This window comes from Cottoperca gobio, chromosome 10 (assembly GCF_900634415.1).
Source record: "Cottoperca gobio chromosome 10, fCotGob3.1, whole genome shotgun sequence".
NCBI classification, from domain to species: Eukaryota; Metazoa; Chordata; class Actinopteri; order Perciformes; family Bovichtidae; genus Cottoperca; species Cottoperca gobio.
In genome coordinates this window covers 18846167-18869084 of record NC_041364.1, presented here as the reverse complement: position 1 = coordinate 18869084, position 22918 = coordinate 18846167, and the positions used below count along the sequence as shown (strand labels likewise).

The 22918-nt window shown below is 41.9% G+C and overlaps 1 protein-coding gene across 8 annotated transcripts in view; it reads left to right on the top strand.

Moving 5' to 3' along the window:
- Nucleotides 1-22016, top strand: part of LOC115014253 (rho guanine nucleotide exchange factor 9) — a 45415-nt gene extending 23399 nt beyond the window's left edge. For 5 of the 8 annotated variants that reach the window (XM_029440963.1, XM_029440961.1, XM_029440966.1 and 2 more), the window contains 10 exons: nucleotides 4494-4673; nucleotides 6024-6113; nucleotides 7179-7379; nucleotides 9509-9688; nucleotides 10661-10893; nucleotides 12383-12512; nucleotides 13568-13699; nucleotides 16037-16280; nucleotides 16880-16948; nucleotides 19801-22016. In XM_029440963.1, coding sequence (XP_029296823.1) covers nucleotides 4494-4673; nucleotides 6024-6113; nucleotides 7179-7379; nucleotides 9509-9688; nucleotides 10661-10893; nucleotides 12383-12512; nucleotides 13568-13699; nucleotides 16037-16280; nucleotides 16880-16948; nucleotides 19801-19976 — 1635 coding nt within the window. In that variant the 3' untranslated portion in view covers nucleotides 19977-22016. Of the gene's footprint in view, nucleotides 1-1203; nucleotides 1369-4493; nucleotides 4674-6023; nucleotides 6114-7178; nucleotides 7380-9508; nucleotides 9689-10660; nucleotides 10894-12382; nucleotides 12513-13567; nucleotides 13700-16036; nucleotides 16281-16879; nucleotides 16949-19800 lie in introns of those variants that run through there. The other 3 variants (XM_029440962.1, XM_029440968.1, XM_029440965.1) reach the window with 2 other exon arrangements.
- The last annotated feature ends 902 nt before the right edge of the window (nucleotides 22017-22918 follow it).

The window sequence follows — 22918 nt, the reverse complement described above, 5'->3', positions numbered from 1 at the left end:
TAGCTGAGTAGTGATCTCACCACTGAAGTAAATGTGATATTTGTAGAAAATAGCAGTGCAAGTGAGACGTTGCTGCTGATGTAGACTCTAGAGGATCATTGTAATCTCAGTTGAGCAGTAACCAATAACAGGCAGGGCTAGGCCTAATAAAGGAGGGCCTCTGTCACTCCAGGTTTCCCCCATTTTAGATGCAGCTAAACTCAGCTCCCATTTCATAGCCCACAATATTCACATTTCTCCAGTTTGCAACATTTCCGTGTGTCACCTGTGTCTGAAGCCTGCACATTATTACACCCGGTCACCAAATAGATACTAATAAAACATGTAGATATTGCATATTTATTACAGATGAAAGTGAAAAGGCCTGTCAGATGGAGATAAAAAAAAGAAAGAACATTTCCTTTTTTCCCCAAATGCAGTCGTGGCATAATCTAATAAAGAATTGGAGGCAGGTGTCATAAATGTTGAATGAATGTCAGAAATAGATATGCTAAAAGCCTGTCCATGACGGTCCTATAAATAGGGATGGTAGGCTGGGTTTTTTAAAGATACTGCATGTGCTCTCTCACACTCGAGGCTAAGTGCCATGTGTGTTTTTGTGTGTGTCTAGTTGAGTGGCAAATGTTGTACTGTAGATGGAGGAAGAAGTGATTTCCGGCCATGTATAATGAGCACAGATACCTCCTTCACATGTCTTGGCATGTGGGCTGGTGTTTTCATCACTGTGGTACAAAGCATAAATATCCTTCCTAGTGGGGATCCCCACAGGACTGTAAACATAGCATGCTAATAATGTATACTGGAGTGGGTACGGCTCAGATAGCCTGCAGTGATAACATAGTGCATATGTGTGTTCACGTGTTAAGTTGCATATGTGTGTGTGTCTGGGTGGGTGTTATCTGTAGCTCCTCTTTGAATCTGAGTCGTGCTCACGTCCCGAGTGTTCACACATTTGTAATCCCTCCAGGGCAGGTGCCTCCTAATAGAGTACTGTTAAATGCTTTGCAGGCAGAAGTGTCAATGTGCGCATGGTGTGTGCGAGCGAGACAACAACGTGTGTGAGGATGAGAGTGTATTTCTCACCGGTTTTAGGCAGAGCATCTTTGATTGGCTCCCAGACTCAGGGTATAAGTGTATTACATAACAGGGTTGGCAGACACAGGGAGGACGGACCGCGAGACTCACTCAGTGCGTCGGAAAGAGAAGCCTCTTTCTGGAGTACGGCACCTCGCTACTCAACATCGCACGCTCAGCTCTTGCGGAGGACCATCACCTCGACTGCTTTCAAAAGAGATTTAATTATCATGATTGTATGAACCGGACTTCTCCATGCATACACTCTCTGAACAGTTTCATGTCACAAACATGGTAAGGTGCGTGTGTCTGTGTGTGTGTGTGTGTGTGTGTGCATGTGTGCGTGTGTGTGTGTGTGCATGTGTGCGTGTGTGTGTGTGTGTGTGTGTGTGTACTCAGGATGCTGTAGGTGCTTTGGTGCAGATGTGCTATGACTGGAGATAGAGGAGGATGTTGGAATGCAGTGGAGCTGCCAGTGCGGTGAATGCTGATGTGTTGTGCTGCAAAGATGATATAAGCGAGTGAATCGTCTTTCTGTTCTCACATGTTTCCTTGTCAGTCTCCACGTCTTTGCTTGAACATGAAACAGAAAGCCTTGTCCTATATGACCATGCGTAGGGATAGATTCCTCTGCATTCATTTGCATTGACCCAAATACAAGTTTTGCGGTTTAAAGGCCGTTTCGCCCTCTGATCTTTGATGTTGTTACTGCAGCGTAACCACAATGATGACATAGGTCATTACAGCTGATATACACACAGGTAACGATGAGTTTGGGGAGTGTAATACTTCTCTGTGTGTCTTATGTGTTTACTGTTTGCCATTTGATCAAGCTAGGTATAAATTTGTGTTAAGGCAGGGATTGGGGAGATTAATTATGTAATGCTTTTTAATTTATTCAGACATGTAGAGGGAAAAAAGGGATGCTACGTATTGGAGAGGGCAGTGCTGATCTCATTAGGGAGATGGAGGAACATTGGCTGTGAATGGATCTCTATCTCTCTCCTTCACTCTTCCCGTCTGTTGGCTATATTACAGCAGATTGATGGGGACTGGAGAGATTGTGCTTTGAATGAATGGGGCTAAAAATGGAGTCCTGTAGGGGGTGTGTGTGGGGGGAGTGGATTAGGGAAAGCAGACATCACAGTAAGGGAACAAGATGTAAGACTGACCTCAGTGCTGAGGCTCATCTCTTCTACGGGTGCTGTTTCAGGCAGAGGTCCCTGATGTCAGATGGTGGCGGTCAAGTAAAGCCAATTTCTAACTATTCCTACAGTTAAAAAAAAAAACTATCCAATATTTAAATATAATAAATTTTCTTGAATCAACAATGATTTTTACATCTTTTTATACATTGGTGGTGTTTCCATGGCAGCGTGACACATGTTTTTGCAGTAATCCTCCTCACTTTTTGTAGTGGAGAGCTTTGAGATATAGGTTAGAAGATCTATTGTTACCCCAGCTCCCATACCGGATTAGATCAACCTTCTCAATGACATCTTTGATCTAAAGCCTGCATGCAGAGTCCTACACTGTGTATCCTTCTGCCTTATTTATTGACATGGAAATTACTATTACTGGATTCTCTCCTGTGATTGGTTGGTGATTTTAATATTTAATGACAGTGTGATATTGTGTTCACTCTTTGTGTGTCTGCTGCTCACATAGACACAAATACACACCTAGATGTGGAAATGTTCTGGTGCATCCTGAAGCGTCCTTTGCCTCTTCCCATCATCTTGTCAATACCAGTGAAGCATCCTCATCTGTCACCATGACGACGGCTCTTTCCCTTCCAGGCATGGAGGTCCCTCCCTATGTTCAGTCCTCTGCCCTGATTGGCTTATATGCCCACAGGCGTCTCAGTAAACCATCAGGGAAGAAGACTTGTCTACAGGTTGAAGGGGCAACGTAGCTGCTGAGTCTGAGAGCTTAGATCCTCACGGGGGGCCCGGCTGAGTACAAACACACACACACAAGCACAATCTGCGTTTTTTTGTGGATCTCCTTAAAAACGCACTGCATCAGCACATAGGTGGAATAGAATATTATATTTGTGCTGGAGTGATGAGGTGCATTTTAAAAAGGTTTTCCCATCTAGGGATTTAACTTTATAAGAGGCAAAGCTTATTAACGGCAATCTTAACGGATAGAAGTGGGGGAAAAACTCCATTAAGAAAGTAACACTAGCTCAATATTAATTTGCAGGAGCTTTAATACAAGTAAAGAACTAACTTAATGTCCATCCATGTGACATCCTTTGTCTCAAGGCTTTTGATAACTCCTTACCTAGAGCCTAAGCAGCTCCTGTCAGGCTTGGTTAGCACAGGCTGCTCTGCCCACAGCCCCAGGGACTGGATGCATGGTTAGCTCTGGACGGGAGAATGCTGATGAACACTACGTCGGAGAGAACAATTGGAACAAACTGTTGGAACCGTGCCACGGATGCATGCAGGGGTGGAGTATAGCTGCACGTGTGCGCGGAATGTATGTGTATTTGTGCACGTCTCGGGGCAACAAAGCCAAGTCCTCAGTGTGATGGATGGTGAGGCTGTTTGGTAGATGGTAGATGTCAGACTCAGGCCGTTCTCAGGAACATTGTCCGCTGTCTCTTGTCCTTTAATGAGAACAACCTTTAGCCTCTCCAAATCCCCAAAGAATACTGATCACCTGACAGGCTTCAATGCACTTACACACTGCGCCCAATGCATGCTTACAAATAGTGCACGCTCACAGTTGTACAATTGAAAACATTTATTTCCAGCGCCGTATAACTGTCCACATTATTTATCATGATGCTAAAATCAATAGAAAAGATTTGATGAGTCATCCTTCCATGTTTTGTCAAAGACTGTGCCACTGATAAAATAACAAGCCCCAGTGAACGTGTGAAGGAAGGGAGATTATCCCTTCACATTTGTTTGCTCTTCAGCATTTATATTACATTAACACATGTTAATTATTCTAATGTCATAATGGGCCAATTACCATCCCTGTGTGGAGACTGGTGCTGTGCTTCTGAATGCTGTGTTGTTTCACCAGTAATGGCTCTGCTCTCTTTTTGTGTTGTCGTATTTTGTTGTGTTGTACTGTGGTCTGTGTGGGCTATTGTGTCGTTCTATTTTGCAATCCCTAAACTGCCAGTGGGCTCTGGCTTTGAGGGTGTGTATTTGCATCCATTAGTAATCTGAGTGGGCTTAACAACAAGGATTCACACAAATCGAGGCCAAAATGAGGCTGAGTACTGAATTACAATCACTTTCAAATTTGATTTAGATGCTGTTTTAGGTCACCAGGATCCATATTTATTGGTCAGTGTCTACAGTGCTCTCCATGCTGTTTCAGTGGTGTTTCCACAGCAGTGGCTACACGTTGGGAGAATAAAGCACATTGTCTGTCTTTCCCTCCCTTTTCTCCAGTTGATAAGTGGAGGTTCAATCGTCAACGCTGAGGCGGTATGGGACCATGTGACCATGGCGGACCGGGAGTTGGCGTTTAAGGCCGGTGATGTCATCAAGGTGCTGGACGCCTCCAACAAGGACTGGTGGTGGGGCCAGATTGACGAGGAGGAAGGATGGTTCCCTGCCAGCTTTGTACGGGTAAGTTAGCTGCAGCCATGGCTTGCCAGCGACCATAGACACAACACACGCCCACACACATACAGCAATGGAGGCACATGAACATATGCACACAAGCTGATAAATACAGAGGAAGGTGCACACGCATAAGTATTCTGTCATATACACAAAAACACATGCACGAAACACACACATTGGGCCTCATGCAGCAACTTTCTCTTACATTTCTTGAAGAGAAGAATAAAGAGATTCCACCTGGTCATACATTAGAGGGCCTAAACACTGTATAAGGGCAGGTGTTGTGCCGTGTGCAAATACTCTGGCACATGCCCAAGAATGGGAGAGATGCCACCAAAGTAAAAAGCTGTAAGAAGAAGAAGAAATTGAAATTGAGTTACTCATTGAGTTAAAGCAAACATGTGATTTTGCAGAGTGTCAGTACTGGAAAATCAAAAAGCATCTAAGAGTAGTATGTAAGTCATTCAGAAGCTGGAAGCATTTTAAGTCCTAATTCAATTATTATTTCTTTAACCCACACATTTAATAATCCAATCATTATAATTACTCTAAAACATATAATAATCGACATTTTATTATATGGAATTCATGCAATTTTTTAAAAGTTCCTGAAATTCAGAACGTATGTTTCCTTGTGTTGGAGAAACAGTTTGTGGACTGTGGAAAATAGATGTTTTTCACTCGTAAAATGTTCTCTTACCTAAGAGAAGAGCAAAAATAAGAAAACATCGGTGACTCCCAGAAATCAATGGGTTCGAGCAAAATAAGAACAAATCGTGGTTATGAACAAAAATAAGAAGAAATGTGTTCTTATATCGCTTCCTGCATGAGGCCCGTCGATGTGCTTGCTCCACACACTGTTAAATAATGCTTTATATTTTTAACACTCAAGAGATCAGAGAATAGCTAGCTAAGTGCCTTTATCGGGCGTTCAGGGACAACAAAACAAAGATGCTGATGAGCCCCTTTTTTTAAGTTTGGAATCAACTTGAACTCCTTACCCTTGAAATCCACTTAATTGTACAACGTCCTCACATTACATGGTGATTATATAATCTCAGCCATATTTGAGCTCAACTAAACACAAAGGTCTGATGGTGCAGATACTGCATGTTATTCCATACATCTTTTACTTAACCCTAACCCTGTTGAAGGAAGACTTAGCATCCTTGTTGTAGGTGGAGGCTTCCCACAGCAGAGCACACACACCCCCTCCCTTCCCCCACAGACACTCCTCATGGCCATTCCCACCTGTCCATCCTTCCATATTCACTCCTGAGAGGGCAGGGCAGACAGGCTGACTGACTGTCAACCAAAAAGTATCTTTCTGTTCTGTCATTCTCTCTCTCCAAGGTGGAACCCCACCCTCCTCAGCCCCAAACAAAACAGGTTTTCTATATCAACCCCATAGCAACTCCACGGTTCCAAAACACCACGTCAAAGGTGCGTTTTCCCAGCTTCATCTACCCATCCAGCCTGCCCGCCCACCCGCCCGCTCCAGTCTGTCTACGCAACGTACCCTCGACATTACCAAACATTAACGTTCCCATGACGTTTTCACACCATTCTCAACGGGGTCGATACAGAGGCAGAACTGATGAGTCAAAAGTAAAGCTAAATGTCTTGCACTCAAATTCTACAAATGTATTCATTGCATTGTTAGATGGATGTTGGAATCATTATTCCTGTTAACATTCATGGACATTTCTATTTTAAATATTGATTATTTCTTTCAGTACTCCATTTACTATTGACTCAGCCTTAATGCTGCGCTACTCGTTCTCGTCTGCAGTCAGTGCTCTACCACCCGTCACTCTGCTTGTCTGTGGCGCTGCATTTCTCATCGTGTGTTTGGCATTGTACCCGTCGGTTCTTTGATGTTCTCTTGGCAAACTGTGGGTCATCAGGTGTTGGCTGCCGGACATCGGAAACAACGCACACTTGGCCCTTTTTATGAGCGATAGTGGAGTACACTATGTGTGTGGTACTGTGCGTGTTGGTGAGTGCATGCATGTGTGAGGAAATTGTGAGGTTGTGTGCGAGCGTATACGCATGCATATGTGCAGCGGCGGAGAGTCACACACAGGGCCGAAGTTGGGCATCGAATATCCTCTGGGCACCAGTCTCAGAAAGAGGCTTATTTTAAACTGTCCCTCACCTTTCTGACTCGCTGGACCAACAGTCCTACTCTCTGGCCAAACTACCAGAGACCCTCTAAATGAAGCTCTGTGTGTGTGAGATGTGTGTTCATGTATGTGATGTGTGTGTGCTTTGTGCATTCATGCTCATGAGGAGTAAATCGTACCACTTATATGGCAACGTCTTTGTGATATTAATACCTAAATGTGTTTACTAATAAAACATTTTATCAGACCTCTACACTTAACTGACCTAACTGAGCACATTTCTTATTCAAGCGTGTGTGTGTGTGTGTGTGTGTGTATGTGTGTATGTATGTGTGTATATGTGTGTGTGTGTGTATGTGTGTGTGTGTGTGTTTGTACTCAGCTGTGGGTGAACCAGGAGGATGGGGGAGCAGAGCCAGCCGAGAGGACCAGCGAGGTGCAGAACGGGCACCTGGACCCGACCAATGACTGCCTGTGTCTGGGCTCGCCCCTCCAGAACCGAGACCAGATGAGAGCCAACGTCATCAATGAGATCATGAGCACAGAGAGACACTACATCAAACACCTCAAGGACATCTGTGAGGTACTAAACACGTTCACACACCCACCAACACACACAAGCTTACACTCTGCTGTTCCAGGGCATGCTTTAATACCAGAGAGGCGATAGGAAAGATAAAGGGAAAGGAACTGAATCAACTGAAGTGTGTATGAGAGAAGAAGCAGTCCATTTGATGCTACACAAGGGTCTAGTATGAATTCTTCACACTCCCACATTCACACTTTTATTCAAGGCATATTTTTTTCTGTTGTTTTCAAAACAGTCCAAAAATAGTTGTCTGTTTTTGAAAGATATGAAGACACAATTTGTCCATCGTACACAGCAAGTGGCAGCAGCCACAATTAGAGAAATCTAGTCCAGATTAAATGTGTCATTATATTATGATTCATGATTCAAGTGACAGGATAGAATTCACACATAATCAAATTAAACGAGAGCCTTGCCGTTTGTTACATTTGAAGCATGGACAGGCTTTTATGAAGTCTCAGAACATGACACTTCCAAATTGAGATCTGAATCTGAAATCTGGATGTATTCTTTATTAACTAACATTTTTACAACCCCTAAATGCTGTGAACTCATAAAACTGTGTCGTTCTTCTTAAATGTACATTCCTCACCAGCCTATTATGTTCATGGTCCTGGTTTGGCATGGCTTAGTGTTAGTCCACTGCGTAGCCTAACACATGTATACATGTACAGCACAGATACAGTATCTGTACTATAAGAGTTTTACCTTTGTGGGTCTGACAATAGCTAACAATGACTGGAGGTTAAGAGGGAGCCGTGCTACATGATAATTGAATAGAAACAAACATCTCTGTGAATAGAAGATTATTGTTTGTTGCATTATGTTAATGTGAACTGATGATTTGGTCTTCCCAGGCAATTTGATTTGACGTATAATTGAAAACAGTTATAATCAATTACTTTTACATACTATCTGTTTGTTCTACTGCTATCAGTTACACTATACCACACTGTGAAGTACAGCAGTCCATTGCCATGGAGACAAATTCACAAACATCCAAGTTAGTTAGTTTTAAGTAAGACTGCGTAATTATATTTTGCATATGAAGCAGTTATTTCTAAAATGTTGCCACCAGCCACTGTGTCTGTGCAATACGGCAACACTTTATTTAGATGATATAGAGGTCATACCGGAACACACAACACCTGCATCATGCAAGTTTTTCTAGTGCATATGTTTTGCTTATCTAATCATCTTTCCTTAATCCTCTGTATACCCTTTGACTGTAATGCGGGTGAAGTGAAATGTTTAAAAAAGCGTAAATGTCACCTTCTCACCTTCTCACCTCCACACGTCTTGCTTTCAGGAATACCTCGCATTTTTCAACCTGTTATAAACAAGCACAGGCAAGAATAGGTTATAGAAGAGTGTGTATGCGTTTGAAAACAGCTATGCCGGTCAAAGGTGACATTTGTCATAACTATTTTCAAACTTTGTGTTTCACGTAGGTAAAAGTTAAAGGTTTAAGAATTGAAGAAAGCTAATTAGACGCTGTAGAGTTCCTGTGCACATGAAGTCAAAATGCCACTAAGTTGTTGCTATGTTCTTAATGCAACACACCATGTCTGTAATGCTATCATAGAAGAAGCTACTTTAATGTGAAAGACTTAATACATACACAATTATTTATTCTAATCTTGAAACCCCGTTTTCAAACAGAGCTGTCGTTTCATTATTTGCCTTGAACTTGACATTAAGAAACAAAACAAAAAGGCTTGACGTGTGCATTTTATGAACAGAGAATTCTGAGTGTTGGAGTGTGAAATAGCAAAAACCTGCCTCTTACAGCACATCTTTTCCCAAAGTGCCAAAGCTACAGGGCATTTAATTAACCACAAGAATTGGACTGACTGAAATTGAGGCCACAGTTCGACCTACACAAAATTGTTTTTGACTCTACAGAAGCTTTAGAGTCATAGTTCATTTTGATTCAAATTAATTATGTATAAGGAATGACTTTTATTCCAAAGAACGGACAAAAATAATGAAGAGATGTTACAAGTACTTTTCTGGAGCAGCTTCCTGACTGAGCCTTGCAGCCGTGTCACAATTCAGGCTCTGCCACTTAAACTGTGTCGTCTTTCAGAACCTCATAGTAGTTGTGACCCGTGTTGTTGCAGGGCTACCTGCGCCAGTGCAGGAAGCGTGTGGACATGTTCAATGATGACCAGCTGAAGGTCATCTTTGGGAACATCGAGGACATCTACCGCTTCCAGATGGGCTTTGTTAGAGACTTGGAGAAACAGTACAACACAGACGACCCCCACCTCTCTGAAATCGGACCGTGCTTTTTAGAACACGTGAGTTCAAATAGTGTTTTCTTAAAGGTTTCACGTGTAACTTGTCTGCATTAAAATGTCTAAAAACAACCTACGTTACATATTTTGTTGAGCTGTGCACATTATCCTAAATGTTTCCAACAATCTTTAAACCTAGAAAAATCTGTTACTTTAATCAACAGTCCGCTCCCTGGTGTCCTGTAATTGTGACGTATTCCCTTTGTGCATATGTCAGCGTTGTGGTTGTCTGCCAGAAGCTGTCTGAAATGTACTTTTTATCCAGGCCACATTTTTACGATACACTTTTTAGAACTTGGTCGTTTTTAACTATATATTTTAACCTTATGAAGGATTTTAGTCGTCTGGATCTTAAGTTATGAGAGAAACAAGCTGAGTCAGCGTTAGCGGCTTCTCGGTTTGCAGCCCCTCCGGGACGTCCTGTGGTCGTCAAGCAGCCTCCGAGAAACACTGATCTTTTATGTGAAACTGCTCCTGGTCAAAACCTCCTGAACTGACAGATTGATAAGAATTGTGTTGAAGACAACAACTCCCATGCTACTTTACGACGTTTGCTATTGTTTTGATTGAGAGACCCCTCGCGGCCAATGTTTTTACATATTGTGTGGTTCATTCTTTACCTTTTTTTTTCACACACTTTGATTTTGAATAAACTGACACACGCTGTCCAGCTAAGAGCGGCCATAATTGCTAATAATTTTGTTCTGCCTGTTATCTCGAGATCAGAACTTAATTATCCCGTTATCTTGATCTAACAGTTAAGCTGTGAGGATAATTAAGTCACCAGCAAACAATTTATCTCACGATAAAGAGATAATTAAGTCATGATCTTGAGAAAACAGCTCTAATAAAATATTTAGCAAGCGGAGCTGCTCTTCTGTACATGCTGGTACTCTCTGCCAACATGTTTTATTGAGAAGAGGATTCATCACATATCTCCCTCTCTCATCATCTTCTTGCTTCTTTATTCTACAGCAAGATGGTTTTTGGATCTATTCAGAATACTGTAACAACCACTTGGATGCGTGTATGGAGCTGAGCAAACTGATGAGGGATGGAAGGTATCAACACTTCTTCGAGGCCTGTCGCCTCCTCCAGCAAATGATTGACATTGCCATCGATGGCTTTTTGCTCACTCCAGTCCAGAAGATCTGCAAATATCCACTCCAGCTGGCTGAGCTTCTCAAATACACCGCGCAGGAGCACAGGTACAGTACGATTAGGCCAAGGAATGTGTTGCTTTTTTCTAATGGTATTTCATTTGTTTCAAAAAAAAGAAACAAGCCATTACTGATGCGTCATTGTGTTGAGAACACTTTTCCTTCAGGAAAACTATGACTATAAATGTGTTCGTCAACAACCTTTTTTTTTCAAAACAAGACTAGACTATGATGAGACGGCACAGAAGTTATAAAACACTAACCTTTGTCTTTATCAATATGCAATATTGTTGACAAAAACAGACTAAAATGTAACTAAAAAAGTAAAAACTCTTTATTTTGTTTTTTTTGTTTTTTTCAATGCAGCAGTTCCGTTTCCTGTGCTGTGAGCGCCATATCAGCACACGATGAGCACAGTCACTTAATATCATTTGATAACTAAAACAGCTTTTATTGAATAAAACTATACTAAAATACTTAGTTTTCTTTGACTGAAATGCTCAGAGTCTAATACTAACTAACCCTAACCCGTCTTCTTCTAGTCAAGACTAAGACTAAATAAAAAATGTTACAAAATAAAATGAACTCTAGTTTCAGTGCAGCCGTTGCAGGTGTTGGGTTTATTCTACTGAAGTGGAGATTATCCATCCATGAGCTGGAATAAATGTTATTTTGTTTTACCAGCTTTCTGTGAATGTTGTAGAGGAAAACATTTACTCAGGGAAACTCAGTTACATTGCAAATGTATACTCCAGTACTGCATGCACAAATCAATTAAATACAGCGGCCATAGGATCGTTGCGTAGAACTGTGGTTATAAATAGATTGCAGATTAAATATGAATTTGGGGCTTTATCTGGCAAATATACAACAAGCATCAACATCCCCTGCATGCACAGCACAGAAGCACAGGACACAATGTAAACATTTGCAGATAACGCTATCATCCAGATGTGCAAACTCATGCGTGCAAACCCACAAAAACATGGCGTGAGTGATTCAGCGTGTCTCAGCCAGCTCCAGGTCATTCACAAACCACGCGTTCTCAGCCAGAGAGGGACAGGTGCCAGCTCTGCCAGCTCTGCCTGCCAGATCACAGTGTTTGACTGTTAGGAGCTGGAGAGACTCTGCCAGATATAGGCCTGCTCTCTGTCACACACACACACACACACACACACAAAACACTGTCACACACACACACACACACACACGTTATCTTCCAAAGTGAGGATTGGATCAGTTTCACATCTAAGCCAGCGGGATACATCCAGCTCAGTTAGCATAGACGCAGTCGGAGTTAACTGTGGATAGAGAAAGTGGCTGATTAGAATGAAATAGCAGTGTGTTGTTTTGACTGTGTTCCAGCAGACGTATTGCTGCTGCTTGACTTTATAACCCCAGACCTTTAATAGGCTACCCCGTATCACTCACTACTACAACATTACATGTCTCTTTTTTAAAGGGTGGCCGATCTCCAAGAGCTATAACTTTTCCCTTTAGCACCCCAGGAGTAATTATGTATACACTGTGTCCGTAGTGATTATCGATACGTGGCAGCAGCACTGGCAGTAATGCGGAACGTCACTCAGCAGATCAACGAGAGGAAGAGGAGACTGGAGAACATCGACAAGATCGCCCAGTGGCAAGCCTCCGTTCTGGACTGGGAGGTATGTGTATGTAGTGACTGTGGAGTCCTTTCAAAGCATCTGATGTCCTCTGATGTTGTTTTACTGGCAAAGTCTGGTCTGTTTAGTCACGGCTATTGCCCAGGGACAGACACAACCTGATGTTTACTCTGGTGTCATTTTGTAGTGTGTTTGTATATGTTTCCAAAGTTAATTCCTCAAAGGATTGTCAAGGTGTCATGTATTTCCACTGTGCTAGATGACACGAGATTTCATTTTGCGCATAAAACTAAAACTAAATTTGGTTAAAGTTTGCGATACATTTGGATGGAAACTAAACTAATACATTTTAAAACACAGTTGTATAACAATGTAGTATTGCATTTTTACAAAGTTGAAGGCTTTTGTAAGAGGAACATTGAAAGAAAATCAAATTCAATGCAGCAGAGGCAGAGATCGCCTAACTACAGAATGCAGCATCCTACATTTCCCATAATGCAACTTGATAGCATTTTTTGTTAGATCTTCCTGAGATATCTTTCTTTCTTCACTGATATTATAACCTTTGTACTTCATGTGTTCACTTCCTGTTTTTATGTGTTTTTTATTATGTGTCTTGCTCTTTGTTGTTGTTCTTACTGCTACTGCGGCAGAACCAAATACCCCTCGGGGAAAATTAAAGGTCTTAAACTTTAACTTGGTGACATAACTATGACATCATCAGGTTAAATTCTCAGACTTGAAAAAAGCTCCTTCAGAGCCGCAGGAAACACTATTCAACTGTTATCACAGGCGGAGATGTACTAACCGCGATGAGTAAACTACGACGGCGTTTTTTCCTCGTAAATTTGTGACTTTAATCTCAGAGAATATCCAATTTTTTTCTCTGAAATGTACCACTTTAATCTTGGAAATGTTACACTAATATTATAACAAAAATATCACTCCCCTCGCTCTGTAATTATCGTAATTATTTTTTCATACAATAGCCCTAAAACACTTATTTTAGCCATATGGGTAAGATTGGTGGGGTTACATCAATTACATAGTTCTATCTATCTTTCATTTATACATTGTGCGTGTGTTTGTGTCTCTAGGGGGACGATATCTTGGACAGGAGCTCGGAGCTCATCTACACTGGAGAGTTGTCATGGATCTATCAGCCGTATGGACGCAGCCAGCAGCGAGTCTTCTTCCTCTTTGATCACCAGCTGGTCCTCTGTAAGAAGGTAGGCTCTCTCTGTCTTTCTTCACTTTCTTCTTTTTTTCGAAGACCTTGTTGGCTGAAAATAAGCTGATAAGCTAAAACACATCCTCAGCCTGTGTACTTGAAAGGTGGCGTATCACATGGTTGGTGACGGAGATGCTTGAAGACGATGTGACTTATTCGACCTTACTCGAGAGCTGCGAATAGATTGCATAATACGTTATGAGACGCATCAGCCCTTAGTGAAATGCGCTCAAAATCCTCAGCACCTTTCACAAAATGGAGCTGTGGCAGTTTGGGCTCTAATGCACCGAGGCTGTGCTCTCCTGTCAGACCGATGTTCACGCTCGGATAGACTCAACAAAACATGCACAACGGAGACACAAATGCAGACCAACACTCGCACAAAAACACACACACAGAGGCTGGAGAAGTGCATCATCACACACACACACGCGTGGACACACAGAGGAGCAATCATTTTCAAAGACACACAGATGTCTTTCTGTGTTTTTGTCCTCCCCCCTTCTATCACTGTCCAACATTTCTGACACCACAAATGAGCTCCCGTGTTTCTGCAGATCACCACGTGTGTTAGCCGTTCTGGTCCACCGACTAAAGTCTGCTGTAAATGATAAACTGTTGTCTTTGTTCCACACATCCCCCTCCAGCATCCTCATCACAACATGTGTATTGGCAGCCCTCAGGGTGTGTTAGGAACACGTTGCATGGAGCCATCCTTCTCTTCCTTATCAGCACACCGATGCAGATTTGTCTCTGCGCGCTTATTAAAAGATGCCTGTTTTTTGATTTGTACCTTTCTTGACCTTATAGTGTGACGAGATGTTATTTGGTCCTGAGGCAGTGGTCACGATAAAGATGTTTTTTTTGTTGTCTTATTCCTGGAAAGTTACGTGGGTTAAGGTTACTTGTGGTTGCTGCACTGCTGTCGAGCTGGAACAATTATATAAGTCTAATGATTAATTTATCATCAGGGAAGGGAGGGTTTGCTTTTCTTTGTTTTATGAGAGAGTGAACTGAATATATTTGGATTTTGGACGGTTGGTCGGATGAAAACATCAGTCTGAAGATATTATCTGTGGTTTAAGAAAATTGTGATGAGACAATAAGAGATGTCAACCTGGGAAATTGTGATTGAATTCTGCATTTATCACAAATACACCATCAATTAATCCCAAAATAAATGGGACATAAATCAGTGATGGAAATAACTGCTGGATGCTTCCCTGTACTGGAGTAGTTGAAAAATATAAATACAATATTTATAGCTTTTTTTTTGTATATTTTATTGGCTAGCCTAGAAGCTGAAGGAGAAACAACTGTGTTTGTCTTCTGCTGGTGTTTCTCTGAACTTCTAATGTATCTTCTGCACTTTACTCTACAGTACACTATAGTCACCGTCCCAGTTTAGTGTCTGGATTCTGAGTGTGTAAATGTAATCACTGTACAGTAAGTGCCCTCTGAAAATATTCTTCTGCAATGAAGGACGCCTTCTGCTCAAAATCCCACAATGCAATGCATCACATTTTATGGATGTGAAAATGACCGTCGTCTGACATTTGTCAGTGATGACACAAAATGATGATGATAAGTAATTTCATCAAAATGATCACTTTTGAGTAAACTGCTGTAATTCAGAGGGAGGAGGGAATGAGCGGACAGAAGAGTGATTCCAGCTCGTCTTTGCTGTTAGACTGCAGGAAGCGGCCAGAATATAGGAAACACCTCCCGATACAATGCGGTGCAATAAAGCTGAAATTATAAGTCGATTGTTCAATTAGTTTGAGAATGTATCTGAGCATATATATATATATACAATGCTAAGGATTTCTTTCAAAGACATAATTCCAAACTTTTGTTTCAGCTTCTTAAATGTAAAGATGTGCTGGTTTACTGTTGGGAATGTCATCTCACATATGTTTTGGACATCACCTTGGGCTCTGGGAAACTGGACATATTTGCACAGTTTCTGTGATTAATGTAGAAAATAATAGAGTTGAATGCACACAAACTTAAGCTCCACAAAGATGGGGTTTATCACAGTGTTGTTGTTCATTAGACTGTACTGCTATACCTAATAAACAAGTAAGTATACTCTCCATTGTTGAAATAGCGCGTTCTACCTTTTGTGACAGAAAGTATCGCAGCAGATTTGCAGAAATATTTGGCATTCTGCAATGTGTGTGTGGAAGGTGTTTGTATGTTTGTGCAGCAGATGGAAAGGGTTGCGTAAGGCAGACTCTCAGGATAATAAGGGAAGGATGCTTGTTGACACCTCTAAGGTTCAGCTCACACACATTAACAGACGCCTTTCTCTCTCTCTCTTTCTCTTCCCAAGGATCTGATACGTCGGGACATCCTGTACTATAAGGGCCGCATCGACATGGATCGCTACGACGTGCGGGACGCCATAGACGGGCGCGACGACGACTTCAACGTCAGCGTGAAGAACGCCTTCAAATTGTGCAACAAAGACAGCGAGGAGATCCACATCTTCCTGGCCAAGAAGCCGGAGGAGAAGATCCGCTGGCTCAGGGCCTTCCACGAGGAGAGGAAGATGGTGCAGGAGGATGAGAAAATCGGTTAGTCGGCTCCTCTCTGCACCGCCCTGTTTGGAAAGCATCGGTTTCATTCACAATGGCCATTGGAGTTTCAGTTACATGTTGTATTTGCTACAGCACTCTACAGGGTAATGTCTGTACGTAACATTAAAGCCGTAGTTGGCATACTACATGCACATCATAGGAAACAGGTTCTGTACTTTATTGTGAAAAAGAAAACAATGCTTCATAGCTGTACTTTACGTTATGGTAAAAGGCTTCTTATGGCTGGTTACATCCCCTATTGTTCACATGCATTGCGACCTTGTGTGGAACATTGTATGTTTTCATGTACAAGAAATCTGTTTTGGTGCATAACATAAAAATCAAGAAACATAAAAGTAGAATCGATGAAAATTACAATAGAAATATGAAACAATACTATAAAAATATATATGAATTAAAATAAAAGCTGTATAAAAGAGAATAAAAATATGAAAAAGAAACTATTAACATATTCATCTGAATAAAATGAAAGCTGTATAGAAGAAAAATGACAAAACAAATGTGAAACACTACTATAACAATATGAACATTAAACATTCAATTTGAATAAAATGAAATATTGTTTGTTTTTTTAGGTTTCGAGATCTCTGAGTACCAGAAGCGGCAGGCGGCCATGACAGTGAGAAAGGTTACCAAACAGAAAGGTGAGGCAACAAGAAGATATCAGGTGATTTTCCTTTTCTTTTCCTCGCTGGTGTGCTCTGTCTTCTCATCGCTGTTTACTCTTTACTCCTTAACCTGCTCTCTGTTTTTTTACTTTCTACACCTTTTTTAAACACGCCTACTTTGTTTATGAATGGACTATCTGTGTACTGAGTAAGCTAGAAAAGTCATGTGGCTTCATGTCTTCTCGCTATATAACGTTTTTGCTTTGCGTTAAATGTCTGTCGGCCCGTACACGAGGATGAATTGATATGAGTTGTAAAGCAGCTGTTAAGCATCAATGAAAAGACAGAGGGCTGTTTGCATGAAGTATTGAGTTTAAAGGGCGATACATAGCGTTCATGACATGTGGGTCCTGTGTCACGCTTGTCTCGAACTAATTTCACACCTCAGACAACTGTTTGCATTTTTTCTTTTACTGAGTTAGGGTGGTTGTCGTGCTAATCACTTACATCCAGATTAAAAAGAAAACCCCCCTTTTTGGTTGATATTTACTTCTGATATTGTATAGTATTAGTTTTATTACAGCATCTACATTGTGGAGCAAAGAAACCTTTACTTTACATTGTGTTACCATGCACACTGGAGCAATATGACACATTTTTTACATTCTATTACATTACAGATCATTTAGCCATCCGGTTTTCTATTTGGAAGCCGAACCACTAGACCACTAGGCCATCTCCACCCCTTGAAGTCAGGAGAAACATCATGGCGTTCGTGTTATTTTGACATATTTTGTGATTTAACTAATTCTGTTTCAAAGCCAGATATGTCAAAAATACTGTTAAAGGTGGAGTCAGCGATTGTAGTCCAGTACACTTTTTGTCATTCAGCAAATATCTCCCCACGCATGGTTTCTGCTGGTCCTTAAAAAGTCTTAAATTCCAGCCTAAAAAGGTCTAAATTTGTCTTGAATATGATTTTATAGGTCTTAAAATAAGAAATGTAGTTTTTCCTACTTGGTCATAATTTATTTGAGCACATCCATAAGCCTGGTGTTGCCTTTGTATGAAGACGTAAAAATTTGAGGCATTAGGAATCAAAGCGCAATAATTGCACTTGAAATCAGAAAAACATCGATCCGCCAATGAAAAGTCGCCAACAGACGGCGGCAAACAACAATATCGTTCTTCAGCGGTCCACAGCTGCCAGCCAATATCGGTGTGAACCCTAATTGCTGTTATGTATTGCTACTATTGTATTCTTTGAACGTGTTAATGAATTCATGCACTTAAAGTAATTCTAGGACTTATTGTCGCTCATATTAATTTTCCTTGGTACTGCTGCCATTATGACCGCAAAATACAAATGGATATTAAATTGAATTCTATGTGGTCTTAAAAAGGTCTTCAAAGTCCCGCTGAACGTACAGAAACCCCGTCACCGTCTGCTCGCTGTCCGTTCTGCGTGAGCTCTGAAAAGACATCCGCCGTTTATACACAGCCCGGACTGTAAATTGTTTTGGCCGTTGAATCTTTCTCCGGAAACGCTGACTCCACCTTGAACGTCCGACAGCTACCAACTATCTCGGAAACAGAAAAACATGTCAAGCAAGTTATTCAAGATGCTACTGCCTCACAAAGCATCAGACGGAGGACCCACATGTCCAAAACGGCTGGCATCACCCTTTAAGATTTAGCCATTTTAGTGCTAGGCTAGATGTTTGTACATTTACTATTGCCAGTATCACGATAAGCATGACCATCCATCAAAGTATTAATTAACCACTGCTGGAATGTTCTCTCTGACGTTAGGATCCGTGTAGATGTCTGTCAGAAGTAAAGTGTTGTGTGTTTCTAAGTGCTGTATGTGTACATGGCTGGCACAAGGTGAAGTACTCTCTTGAATTTCAGATTCATTTATAGATTTCATCTTGAGAAAGAGGGCCATGTTGTATGGACATGGTTTGAAAATGATAAAGGTATATGCATTAGAGTTCTCCTTAGAGCTAGCACAATAAGATGCCATGGCAACTGCTAAGCAGCATTGGGAGGTGTTGTGATTAACGTTGGCATTGGAGCACAGTCCAATCTGTTTACAAGCATTGTCTTGACTATCCAAGATAAACAGGTTCCTCTAACACCCATAGATCAAACCCTTCTAACTGCTAAAACAGTGTTTGGGAAAATACCCCCCAACAAAAAGACACTGTTCCTCATCTTTCCATTCCCCCCCCCCCCCCCCCCCCACCCTAAGATGCCATGGCAACTTTTGAATATGTCATCTCCAAATATCAAATTTTGAATTGCACTAGCAGTAGTTGTGATGCTTGTAGGCTGTAGCTAAATGGCATCGTAGACTGTAGTTAAATGCATATTAACAGCTTTCTGTTGGCTCTAATTTCTTGTGTTCTCAAGTGTCGAGGGTGCTATTCAAACAAACGCGCTGTCGACAAACAGGGAAGAACAATGTCTCTTGTCCAAATGCCTGGTTTCATCATTGTATCCGATGTAATCTGTCGCTTCTTCTCTTTGCCTGCCGCAGAGTTTGATTGAATAGCATCTTCAGTCTCCCTTGTGTCATTGCTAGAGCTGAATTAGACTTTTCTCCCAATTCAGCCGTCATCATATGATCATACTGTATCATATCTCAGGTTTAATATGCAGCAATGTTAACACCGAAGGCTCATTTTGTACGTCTGTGTGCCTGTTTTCTTTGGAAGCATGACTTGGTGTTGTGTTGTTGTGTCTGTTCTCTGATACGTTACTGACGATGTTTCCTCTTTGCTATCCAACTTTCTTTTTCTCTCGCTTTGTGCCCTGCGCTGCCTCCTTGTCCCTCTCCCCCTCACACCCCCCTTCTTGCTTCTTTTTTGCACCTGCCTTCTTAGGTGTAAACAGGTGCACGCCCCCCTCATACCCGCCCCCCCAGGACCCCCTCAGTGCGGGGCATTATGAGGTAACGGAGGACTTGGCACAAGGAGAGGTTTTTGAATTCAGTCAATCCAAAAGAGGCCAGGCTCCTTTCTGGCAGAATTTTAGTAGATTAGCTCCATTTAAGAAATAGAGATACACGGACTCTTCTGAAGGACAAGCTATTTTTCTTAGACGCACTAAACACTGGATGATCCTGTCCCCTGATGAAGAAAAATATGAAAAAACACACACACACAAGAGACTTTTGAAAATTAAGGACCATTGTTAATATAGAGTGTGATTGGAAGCAGCAAGAGGACTGAAGACTTGGATTTAAAACTTAAAAATAAAACTTTACAAATCATATATGTTAGTAACGTTATTAGTTATCATGCTTCTCCAGCTGATTCATGAACTCTTTCCCTCGGATTCTGCATCTTCACGCCATCTGAATGTCCTGGAGTTATGTACATTGTTATATTAATTCATTTTTAATCCATCGTCTGGATAGAAACACAAGGCGGAGCCGGGGCGTTCCTAGTGGTATGATTGTGTCGAGAATAGCTGAGGTCTCGCTGTGCTGCTATGTGAGATTGCTTGTTTGCATTCTTCTGAATGTGAGATTGAATAATTGACAGGCCTCAGCTAACTGGCTGCGGCGTCTGAAGGACCCGCGAAGCTCGACTGTCGGCATCATCTCTGCGTTAGATCCATTCTGCCACCGATCACAGACCAGCCATCTCTGCGTCTGGATCTCCCCCTTCACTCTCCATGTTCCCCTCTCTAGCTGTTCGCATTATAGTAGCCCTCTCTTCACCGAGTATGACGTTCACAGTGTTTCCCTCGCTGCTCTGCATCCCTCTCTATCTCTCTACCCAGCTGCTCCAGCCTCTGTGAGTCAGTGGCTCTCAGAGGAAGAGCTTCATTCTTTTGGAAGCCTGCCATTGGCCATGATACGAAGGGTCAGGGAAAAAATCAATAGTTGGGAACATCAATAGAATATTTACATCCTTTCACCAACCACTTTTGACAGGGTATTCATAACCGATCACACCGAGGGGGCCGTGGGGTTTGACGAGCGAGCTCGCCCGCTCAGATGATACAGCTGGGAGCAGGAGATACGGCAGACTATTCGGTCCACCTGCCTTGTGTCAGAGCCCCTCTCCCCCTCCCCCCCCCCCACACTCTCTCCCCAGAGACCACCCCTGTAGCACTGTGCTGGCAGCTCACTGGGCGTTTGGAAAGAGAACAGCCTACCTCCGGGAAATTCACTGAGAGCTGAAAAGTGAAGTTAAAAAGCATTGGCCAAGGTCTAAAATGATTTTCCACGTCAGCTGTCAAAGAATAAATAAAAGACTCCTTCAGTTAATAATTTTGTATTGCTCACGTTGTAAAAAAAGCACAGCACACATTCAGTACTTTTTCTCTCGTTTGAGTAGGAGCGACGCAAAAACGCGCCCCAGTGTGAGAAATTAGAACGAACCCTCAACCAGCACACGGGGAAACGGTCACGGCAAAATGGCAACCATGAAAGAGCGTACGCTGCAGAAGTGTGAGCCGACACCATAGGGAGGCAGGAAAGGTGAATTTAATGTGTAGCATGCAGGTGTCCTCTGGAAGGTTTATCTCTAAAGACCTCAGCTTCAAATCTCGGCACTCCTCCCCCCCGTTGTTTCTCCCGATGTGATCCATGTTGGGGCAGTTAGTGGAAGTGATTTACAGAGCGACTGTGGCCTGCTCACATTTATTTGTTCAAACAATGTCCCCGAAGCAGCTTTGGGCGCGATCCCGCCATATGCTACTACAACAGAGGTGTTAGGAGAGAGAAGATCCACTGAGGAGAAACGATTTACACATCATGGAGGTATATTCTTTTCTACAGTTGGAATGTAAGTGACACATGAGTCCACGGTTCGTGATCATATCTTAAAACCTCAGATACAGAAGTACATTTTGTGTTGAATTATATCACCTGATGGACAGTACATATATGACAACTTGTGCAATGTGATATATCATTATATACCTTCACTGTTCACTACGACGTGATATGAAAGAGTTATATATCGTTCTATGTCATTTGTTTGCCTTCTTATAGGCCTTATAACCTATTGGAGAAAAAAAAAGACCTTAGAATTGCTTTGTATGTTGTGTAATTTATGTTTTGTTTCAGTAAAAGAAAGTTGAGAAACGGGTGAGTCGGCTGCTGGTGTCTGTAGAGATGGCTCCCGGTGACATTGTTTTGGAAGATAATTCGCTGGTCTGGCACAGCAAAAAGATATGGTTCCCAGGCCATGATAACCTCAGGTCCCGTGCTACTCCCACCCCTACTCCCCCCACCCCCATTACCCACACTCCACGCCTCCACCAACATACAGACACAAGCATGCAGGCAAACACACACACACACACACACACACACACACACACACACACATAATCATGCACACTTGCTGGCCCGTTCTGCTGCGGAGAAGAGAGATGCTATCTAACAGTGCCTTCCAGCATTCCACTAGTGATTATCTATTCAGTTTCACAGGCAGATTTGAATTAGTCATGTATTTTCCCTTCAGTGTGGGACTTGCATCTCTCTCTCTCTCTTTCTTTCTCTCTCTCTTTCTCTCAAACACACTGGGAATTCCTCGTTCCCCAGTGCATGAGATCCACTCGGACAGAAACTTAGAGGTCAGGCCTTTTATTTCATATGAGTAGATACTGTGCCGTCTGACTGAAACACACCTTATTATATTATATCACACTTACTTAGCGGTCATTTTATTGCACAAAAAGACGTTCTGATTTTAGAAAATACATAGAATTCCTTTGTCGTTATCTATTTAACATGCTGAGAGATGGTTTCATTTCAATATATAGTAGGAATTTCATTAGTCAAGTTTCACTTTTCAAAGTATATTATTAAGAGTGAATCAAAAGAAGAATCATCTATTTTACCTTTATCAGCTACACACTGTAAATAGTGTAAAAAGAACAGATCATATATTTGGATATTGGTATTTTGCGTTGGAGACGAATGTTGTTCCAGTTCTAGCGTGCGGTAGACCTCAGTACCAGGTAAATGCATGCTCGTGGCAT